A 10,747-nucleotide genomic window follows, 5' to 3' on the forward strand; every position below is an offset into this window, starting at 1 on the left:
GGGGCGGGGGGGGGGTTGACTTAAGCTTCAAAAAGATTCATGACCTAGTGCTGGGCAGTAGGGTATCAAATGTTCTCATTAAAATTGCAAGACACTTCCCACACTAACGGTAAACCAAGAAGTAAATTGACGTGACTCAATCCAACCCAATTGTTCAGAATTCTGATAGGTACCACAGGGGTTCTTTTCTTGGTCCACTTGCCTGGAAACTTCCAAGACTACTCTTCAGACTACTTTCCAGGCTCAAAGTTTCTGGCATTAGGATTTTCCTCTCCCTCTTCTTTTGTCCCTATATTCCTAAACTTTCCATTCCCACCCTTTATGTTTCTAAGTGTAAGTTCTATTTTCTTCTTGGGTCTGTCAAGTGCTATTAGTGCTCCACCAGGAAAAGACCCATTAAAATAGGACTGCAAGATTTTATAACAGAAAATTTAGTTAGGCTTCCTCAAGGCAGTGACGGACATAGCTTCAAAATTCATGATTATCGGATCTGTACTCCTTCAAAGGAAGGAAAGCATTTCCTTTCCATGTCCTTTCCTGTCTCCCTCCAATCCCTTCCTTTCTCTCCCCAACAAATAGACCAAATGACTTTAGTCAGCAGAGAACATAAAATATTTGATTTTATATATCAGGTCATATTGAATATTTATATTCCAATACATAAAGCCTTCAATAATTACATTAAAAAAAGATATTGCCAACTGTCACCCACGTAATACTTCTGTTTGAAAATCTAAGGAAAGAAACAGGATTATTTAGAATTATCTAAACATTAAAAAAAATTGAATCCCTCATCAAATGACTCTTTAGGGATAAACCTGAAATTCAGTTGTGGTTTGGCCAGTTACTAGGACCTTGGGAAAGTTACTCAACCTCTTTAAACCCCAGTTTCTTTATCTGAAAAATGATGATAAAAATGTCTTCCTCATAAGATAGAGGTGAGAATTATAGAGACCACGTATGTAAACAACTTCCCATAGTTCCTGGTAAGTATTAAAAACTCAATCAAATTAAAAAATGATGCTGATAGTGATGATATGCTCTTCTAGCCAAGTAATCACACATATTTTTACCTTCAATTAAAAAATTCTTGTTCTCTAATCCTTAAATTATATATATTACTATGATGACTATTTCCCTTTTATAGCTAAACTGTAACACAGTCACCATTCCCCAGCATTTTTATGAAAGTTACACTTCATAAACAAGTTCTTTATTGGTCAGAATAACACTACCCCTTTGCTTCTTCATGCTTGAGGGATCTCTGGACCAACCAATATTCATGATGGCCTGAAAAAGCTCAATTTATGGGCAATAAAGTGGATCACCTTAATATCAGGGGCAAATATTTCTTTACTGACTGATGACTATGTATAGTAAAACCAACTAATTTGGCATTCATTCAACAATATTTATTATCTACTTTGTATTAGGCAATGCTGTAGGTGGGGGGTAGAGCAATGACCAAACAAAATCTTTGGATGTTACCTGGAAGGATGCCAAGAGGAATAAAATTACTTGTAAATTAGAATAAGTGGTTTGGTCAGGGCAAAAATTTTGTTTCCTTCCCTGGGAAACTTCATTGAGTTGTATCATGTGGGAAGAAAAATACACATCTAGGTTTAAGAGCAATTGTGAAGACTAAATGGTAAATCATGGGGCTTTCATTCAGTTCCTACTATATATGTGCTGATAATACAGGCTGTAAAACTGGACAGTACACAGCTTCCAATCTAGTTGGAGGATATGATAAATAATTAATGCTAAAGTGCCTTGGTTTCTTCAGTGTAACAAAAGCCTGAAGAAAAAAGGTTGAAGAAGATACATGTTATGTAGCCACTCAAATGGAGCATCCGTTTGTCTCACCTTTACAGGGCTAATGGCAGTCACATTCTTTTAAGCTACAAATTGGGACATTAGTGCCTCTAGGGAATAGTGATGCCTACCATTTGTAAGTCCCTTGGCATTACTGAATCATTTCACTGATCAAATTACATTTCTGATATTTTAGACTAAAATGTTTTAGTTCCTGCACTTGATAACAGCAATATGCAATTACCAAGGGAAGAGATTATAGAAACCTGTCTTCTTGGATATTAAAAAAAAACAAAAAAAAACCATATAATAATTAATGCACAATTAGGCAAAAATAAGGCAGCATACCAAAATGGCATAGGTTGATATTAACAGAGCCCTTAAAAGGAGTAAAAGACATGAACTCTAATCTGGTCAGAGGAATCTGGGAGAAACTCAATGGAAAAAGTGAAATCTAAGCTTAGCCTTAAAACACAGGTTAAAAAAAAAAGGTAGAAGAAAGTGTAAGTAGAAAGAGGAGGATGTGCTCAATAGTTGGCTGGAGACAAGGAATAAAGGGAAGGAAGAACAATTACCCACAGCCAGACCTGTTGCTGGAGGGGGTGCCTATTTTACAACCCCAGAGTATACTTGTTTGTTGGACACAATTAGTGGAAATACAGAACACTGCAAATAACTTAAATATTTACCTTGGCAAATAATGGCTCCTTTCGGCTCAAATGTCTTACCTAAAATCTTCCTGGAGGCTCTTCTCCACTCCTGTAGGGTCAGTACCCTACATAAAACCTCCACTGGAAAAGCAGGCATTCCATGAGTGGGTTTTAAGTTTTATTCACGTTAATAAGATATTCTGTTATAACAAATACTGTTTATTGTGTATATATCAAGCACTTGGGCAGGTTTACTTTTAACTCTCAGGCTGACTTTTCAAGGTGGATATTTTTACCCTCATTTGATAGTTGAGGAAACTGGGGTTTAGGAAGATTAATCGACTCACCTAAGACCACAAAATTCAGAGTTTGTATTTTAACAGAAGTCTGCCTGATTTAAAAACTCAATCCCATTTTACCGTGGGGGCTCTTAACCAATAGTGTACATTTCAATTACCTGGGAATTTTAAAAATGAAGTTTATTTAAATTAATTCCTAATCAAAGAAATATATATATATACAGTTAAGAAAAATCAAAATAATACTGTTGGACCGGGAGTGGATAACAGCAATCCTCCACCTTTTCTCCACCATTCCCTGATTTTTTTTTTCTCCCGAGACAACCACTTTTAACTCTTAGCTGTTTCTTATTGCAGTCTTTTTCTAATAACATGTTTATACTGTTTATTTATTGACTTTTCTAAATTAGATCTTGACTGATGTTCCCCCCATTACACACACAGCTCTCCCCTCTCCAATCCCAATGTTGCATAATCATTTCTTGTTACACTGGTATCCAATGTTTTCATAATTACGACTGACTTTATATGACTAGTATTACTGCAGCTGAGGTATGCAGTGTAGTTTCTTGAAAAACCTTATTTTTCCTGGGGTTCATAATTGCCTCAGTTTTGTTTTCTTAATTTTTAAAAAAAATCTGCAGACCACTAATTCATCTTCAGACTGAATAACAATCTCTTGACTCCATATTCAAACACACCAGCTACTCCCAGTTTTTCTTTTTGAGACATTCCACCTGAACTCTCCATCTTTAGGCATTTCTTGTTGACTTCATGCTGTTCTCCCCTACTCTCCTCCCTCTTTAATATAGTTGTATTACTATTTTAGCAACTTTATAGCTACTCTGTAAATAATATGCATTTTTTCCCTCATCAACAACAGACTATCTTTCAATTTCCCACTTGATAAAAACACCCACTACTATTACATTTGCCTTCCCCTCCCCCTTCAACGTCCCCATTTGAAAACTGTTTTACATTATCAAGGCTGCTAACATTTGCATTCTACTTTGTAACCATAATTAAGAATTGTTTTAAAAGATGAAAACCATAAACAACATTTATATTAATTATTACGATTATTTAAGTGTTAGTCACTAAACAGCCAAGTTCTGTGCTATATATCTGGATTTCTTTCTCTTTGGCTCCAAAGTCTTGAACCACATGCTACTCACAGGGACACTGAAATAGAGTCCACTTTCTTACACTCCAACCCTCTGTTCAAAATCCTGCAGCATTTTACGTTGTTTGGTACTAAAAAGACGCTCTTCCTGTACAGTTTCAGGTTTTTTTCACTTAAAATTTCTGATTGTCATTGTTTTCTCTCGTGGGACGAAGAAATATACGCCTTCCACATCATATCCTTAAGATCTTCAGCTTCTTACTCATTCAACGTCTTGCTTACAATCCAATCCAATATTCCCGGAATTTATGATTTCTCATTTTAATTTGGACCATAAGTTTGTTGTCACTTAAAAACTTTTCTTCCTTAAAATTTTAGTAGCTTTTTTCTGTAATGCATCCTGCTTGTCCTGTTTTTGTTTTAAGGATGCCCAGCTACTTACATATTGTCGTGGGCCTTAGGGGCGATTCTTAGCTGCCGCCGGAAAACCGCGCGTTTCCTCTTCCTAGTCACCGCAGGCTTTCCGCCACCCTCTGGGAGCCGGGTTAAGACGGGAGAGCGCAGTCGCGGAGGGCGTCCAGGCATTCTCGCGAGACTGCGGACTTCCTCGGCCGCAGCGCCGCTTCGCCTCCGGGCCTCCCGGGAGTACGCCATTGTGCTGGCCCGGGAGGCCGGCTGCTCAGTCAGCGCTCTAAATGTGTACCTGCAAGCGGATGTTGAGGAGCACGGAGCCCGCGATGTAGAAGTACGGAAAATTCATGCGCAGCTGCCAGGCCAGCTCGAAGAAGGCGAGCAGGGTGCGGGAGAGCCCCTTGCAGAAGACCCCGTAGGAGCTGGCGGCCGCGGCCGGGCTCGAGACGCTGAGGGCCAAGGAGGACGGAGCCGCCGCGGTGGCCATGGACCCGGTATCGCTGCTCGCCCAGTGCCTGGAGGCGAGGGTCGCCGCAGGCCCCGCGGGCCCCCGACAGACGGCTGCAACGGGCAGGGGCGGGGGTTCTGAGCGGCCGCCGGACTCCGCCTGCGCCTCCCGCTGCCGCCGCTTCCTCCCCAGCGGCGCTCAGGCCCCCGCGGCCGCCGGCGCTCCGCCCCTTCCTGTCCGCTGCCCGGAATGGTATTCGGCCTTTAGAGCTTAAGACGTGGTGGGTGCGGGCCGGGGTGTCTGCATATGTGCCATACACGTTATTTTATATAACACAGGTGGGCAGCCATACAGATATTATTTTCGCTTTTAATGAAGAAAGGAAACAGTAAAATTATGTAATTTGCCTTAGGGCACACAGTTTGTAAGGGCCAAAGCCTGGATTAAAACTCGGGTTTGTCTGCTGTTTGATCTGGGATGTTAGCCAGGAATCTCATCCTTCTGATTTCATCAAATTAACCCTAATATTAGGGCAGGATGTTCTCCTTAATAAGCCTGTTTGGGCTTATTAACATGACATAACTGTAAAGGATCACAATCTCAGGCTGTGGTTTTCCTATGTATAGGGACTATTTCAATTGCAAGTGACAGGAATTGCACACTTGTTTAAGAAAACAAAACACACAGGCACACGCATATATACACATACGTGTTTGTGAGATGAGTTTTTTTTCTGCAGGACATATACAATATCATGTTCCCACCCATGTAAACCCATGAAAAATTCAGATTTGGTATGTAAACCTCTATCATTTCTGCATTGAGTTACACCTGTGAAACTTCTGGCTGGGCTCCAAAGCTTGGACTACTTCTAACATCTACTCCCAAACTCTGAATACCTTAGGGTAACATCATAATCTTCCGTAGCCACATACTCTTCTGGTGTTTAAATGATGCTCATTTCATTACCTTCTGTAATCTCCCATTTTAACTAATAAGCACTGTATTTTCATCATAGACAGCGTCTACATTCATGGATTATTCATATGTGTGACTTCTGATCAAAATCTTCAGATTACAGTCTAGTTCTGAAAAGCATTGTTCAAATATCCAGTGTCTCACCCTGTACTGAATAGCTGTAGTAACTATTCAAAGCACAATTAATGTATCCTAGAGGAGCTCTGTTTCTGTACATCCTACTGACTATATGATTATTAAAAATAACATGCCATTGTGAAATTTGTAAAACATAATAGTGTGTCCCAGCTAGAATTTCTTGTGCTGCTTTGCTGTACTAATATCACCCCAGCAACTAGACGCTTAGAGGAACTGATTACAAGTCACTTAAGATAACTTCTAAACTATAGAGTATTTTAGAATACAAAAATTTTCTGAAAAGTGTGAGATGAATGACAACTCAGAACCAGCAGAAGATGTATGGTTTTAGTACACAAGTACAATTTGACCCTTTCTGAAAATTGAAAGACTAAAAGTGGTATTCAGGGTCACAGAAGTCATTAAGTCCCTAGATCTTCCATTTCCAGCTATATAAAACTGTGTGGACTCATTGTCCATTCCACCCTTCCTCTGCTGCCCCTCCCCCTCCACCAGCTCTGGTTAACTCCATGAAAATCCTGTCTTCCATTCTGAGCCCATGGGGAAAATAGCAGTCATCTACTTATAAACATGGTTAGGTTGATGTAGCCGTTCCAATGGGAAAGGAGTAGGCCAATAAGAGCAGTCAGGAAGCTCCAGTTCCTACTCATTAATGCTCTAGAGCTGATGAAGGATTTCCATCAGGTGAAACTGACAGTGGAGGGTGGGATAGGACCAACATGGTTGTGGTTTTTATTCTGTCCCTTGATCTTTAGACTTAAATGACTGATCCATACTTCTTGCCAAGTAGGCACATATAAATAAGCTATCAACAATAAAATACCTCTTAAACCATTTCTCTAGGTGATAACTTCATTGACTTCTAGCTTGGCCTTCTCTCTTAGTCTGTTATTTTTTACTCTATATTCTTGATTTAGTACTCTTTAATGGGCTGTTTGGTCTAATGATGCTTTGGAAAAGTTCAAAGGTAAGCTGCAGTGGGTCTGTGAAGTACTATATTGACAAATTCTCAACTCCATTTTTTTTTTTAAGAATTTGCCAGTATAAGTAGTCTATAAAAGAAATGCATTCAGAATGCAAGGATTGGATCCAAATGATTCAAGCCTAAAAAAAAGAGAAAAATTATAAATCAGTGACAGTGCCTGTCCCATATTTGCGTGCTACCAAATTGAGTTCAGCCTTTCTGTCACCACCACACACAGAAACTGGAGTGGAAACTTTTATGCAGGTTTAGTAAAACTCATTGAAGGGAAAACAAACTATAAGATGATACCAATGATTAGGTCCCATAGCAACACTGAGCAATTTCTGAATCAAGACTATATTCAAGCATCAGATATGTGTCATACTGAAGCAAACCATTAGCTGTAATGTTGGGAGATTAAGATTTTTCTCTCTCCAGGTCTCTAGAAAAATATATGACATACACATTATGTCTAGATGCTTAGCTTTGAATCTCCTTCTGCAGACCTTGTAATAATTCTTTGATACTTTTTTTTTTTGGCTGAGGAAAATTGGCCCTGAGCTAACATCTGTTGCCAGTCTTCCTTTTTTTGCTTGAGGAAGATTCGCCTTGAGCTAATATCGGTGCCAATCTTCTTCTGCTTTTTTGTGTGTGGGTTGCCGCCACAGCATAGCTGATGAGTGGTGTAGGTCTGCGCCCAGGATCCAAACCCACAAACCCAGGCCGCCAAAGGGGAGTGTGCTGAACTCAACCACTAGGCCACAGGGCTGGCCCCTGTTTGATACTTTTTAATAAAAGCCTTTATGCTTAAAGTAACAGAATAGATACTTGTAAAAAAATTTCAATGAGTTCATGATGATATTTCCAATTCAAATTTGTATATGTTTCTTTTTTCTAATGCTGAAAATCTTGGTCCCTAATGACAAAAAATTAACATAATTATTTACATCTCTGTGTGTATAATAGTTTCAAACTAACAATACTTAGGTTATTTTAGTAACAGTTAAAACAATTTAAGATTTCTCTTATTTTAGAATATATCCTATTCAAGATAAAAAGTCAAAATACCATGTTTTAGTATCATTTGAAACAATTCCTCTTTATGGTTAAACCATCCAGAAAAAAAAGTTCCTTTGCTTTGTTTTGCTTTTGAGTTTTACAGATTAATATTCCCTTCATTTTGATTTAATTTTGTTTATTATGATATAATAAATTTTCATGGTACTAGAGTAAGAACTTCAAGACAAAGTATATTCAGAGAAGTCTAGCTTCTTTCCTGTCCTCTTGTTTCCTTCTATAAGGATCAGCATTTTTTAAAATTAATTTTTGCTTAGAGGCCTTCTGCCCTTTCTGAGATAATACATGGAACACCATACACATTGTTCTGTATCATCTTGCTTTTTTTTTTTTTTTTTTTGTGAGGAAGGCTAGCCCAGAGCTAATATCCGATGTCAATCCTTCTCTTTTTAGCTGAGGAAGACTGGCTCTGGGCTAACATCCGTGCCTATCTTCCTCTACTTTATATGGGACGCCGCCATAGCATGGCTTGACAAGTGGTGCGTCAGTGCGCGCCCAGGATCCGAACCTGCGAACCCCAGGACACCGAAGCGGGGCGCACGCACTTAACTGCTGCACCACTGGGCTGTGTATCTTGCTTTTTTAACTTTAACCATATAAGTGGAGATAATTGCATTGCATGCCATAGCAGTCTTCCTCATTCCTTTTTACAGCTGAATAGTACTCCATGCATCCCTTCTCTCTGCAGTTATTCATGGGCCCAGGCTGAAGAAGGCTTAACAAATTTCAACATTTTCTCTTTTTTTTTGCAGCATTATTGAGGTATGATTGAAAAATAAATTTGTAATATATTGAATGTGTACAATGTGATGATTTTATATACCGGTATGTTGTTAAAGGGTCCCCACAAATGAGTTAACACATCCCCTCAAATATTTACCTTTAATTTGCTGAGAACACTTAAGTTCAACTCTCTTAGCAAATTTCAAGTATGTATTACAAATATTATCAACTATAGTCATCATGTTATCACATTAGATTCTCAGACCTTATTTATCCTATAACTGAAAATTTGTACCCTTTTGTTACTAACCTCTCCCCATTTCCTCCAGCCCCTGGCAACTACTGTTCTGCTCTTTCTTGCTATGAGTTTGACTTTTTTTTTTTTTTTTTAGATTCCACATTTAAGTGATATGGTGCAGTATTTGTCTTTCCCTGTATGGCTTATTTCACTAAGCATAATGCCCTACAAGTTCACTCATGATGTTGCATATGGCAGGATTTTCGTTTCTTTTTTTTTAAGGCTGAATAGTATTCCATTGTGTGTGTATATATATATGTGTGTGTGTGTGTTTGTATATATATATACCATGTGTTCTTTATCCATTCATCCCTCTTTGGACACTTAGGTTGTTTCCATGCTTGGCTATTATGAATAAATGCTGCAATGAACATGAGAGTACAGATATCTCTTTTAGGTAATGATTCTGTTTCCATTGGATACCCAGAAGTGGGATCGCTGGATCATATGGTAATTCTTGAGGAAACGCCATACTGTTTTCCATAGTGGCTGTGCCAGTTTACATTCCCACTAATAGTGCACCAGGGTTCCCTTTTCCCCAGTCTTTGCCAGCACTTGTTATAGCTTATCTTTTTGAAAATAGACATCCTAACAGATGTAAAGTGATATCTTATTGTGGTTTTGATTTGCATTTCTCTGATCATTGGTGATGTTAAGCACCTGTTAATGAATCTGTTGGTCATTTGTATGTCTTCTTTGGAAAAATATCTAAGTCCTTTGCTCATTTTTTAATCAGATTCTTAGATTTTTTTACAATTGAATTGTATGAGTGCCTTGTATATTTTGGATATTAACCCTTTATCAGATATATGATTTGTAAATATTTTTTCCCACTTCGTAGATTGTCTTTTTAATTTGTTGTTGGTTTCCTTTGCTGGGCAGAATCTTTTTAGTTTGATGCAGTTCCACTTGTTTATTTTTGCTTTTGTTGCCTTTGCTTTTGGTGTCAAATGCAAAAAATCATTGCCAAGACCAATGTCAAGGAGCATTTTCCCTATGTTTTCTTCTAGGAGTTTTATGGTTTCAGGTCTTAAGTTCAAGTCTTTAATTCATTCTGAGTTGTTTTTGGTGTACAGTGTAAGATAGGGGTCCATTTTCTTTCTTTTGCATTTGGATATCCAATTTTCCCAACACTGTTTATTGACGAGATTATCTTTCCCCCATTGTATATTGGCACCTTTGTTGAAAATTAGTTGACATTTTAATAATATTAATTCTAATATTAATCTTCTAATAAGAACAGCATATCTTTCCATTTATTTGTATCTTCTTAGTTTTGTTCATCAATGTCTTAAAGTTTTCAGTGTACAGATCTTTTACCTCCTTGTTTAAATTTTTTGTATTTTATTCTTTTTGATGTTATTGTAAATGAAGTTTTCTTAATTTCTTTTTTCTCATAATTTGTTGTTAGTATAGAGAAACACAACTGATTTTTGGATATTGATTTTGTATCCTGTACACATGTGTGTTGAAACATATCTTTTGTTACTGTAAATTACTTTAGATCTTTGTTAGAGAAAAGAAGACATAGACATAAAAGTATAAATTTGTTAAAGCATAATACATATTCAATGTAATGTTTGGATATGTTTGTGTATATGTAAAGCTACTTTGATTACGGTAATGAAATAACCCAGATTTAATCACGGTAGCTGGAAATGCAAATAAGCAGATGGGAGAATTTTGCTTGCTAATGATGCTATTAAAATATGGAAGAAAGATTATATGCTGTATTATTTTATAGAGGATATATGTACATGTACATAGGAAAAGGCAGTTAAAGCAAAGCGCTGTTTGAGGTAACTTTTGCCATAATTTTTAGA

General features: G+C 37.8%; 1 protein-coding gene across 1 annotated transcript; it reads right to left on the reverse strand.

Moving 5' to 3' along the window:
• Positions 1-2,923: 2,923 nt before the first annotated feature.
• SMIM10L1 (small integral membrane protein 10 like 1) lies at positions 2,924-4,932 on the reverse strand. The gene has a single exon (XM_087442739.1). It carries the CDS (start codon positions 4,783-4,785, stop codon positions 4,579-4,581), a length of 207 nt encoding a protein of 68 aa, XP_087298865.1. The 5' UTR covers positions 4,786-4,932; the 3' UTR covers positions 2,924-4,578.
• Positions 4,933-10,747: the final 5,815 nt, after the last annotated feature.

The sequence above is a fragment of the Ceratotherium simum genome, chromosome 17 (genome assembly GCF_057802395.1).
Source record: "Ceratotherium simum simum isolate JZ-2026a chromosome 17, ASM5780239v1, whole genome shotgun sequence".
Classification (NCBI taxonomy): Eukaryota; Metazoa; Chordata; class Mammalia; order Perissodactyla; family Rhinocerotidae; genus Ceratotherium; species Ceratotherium simum.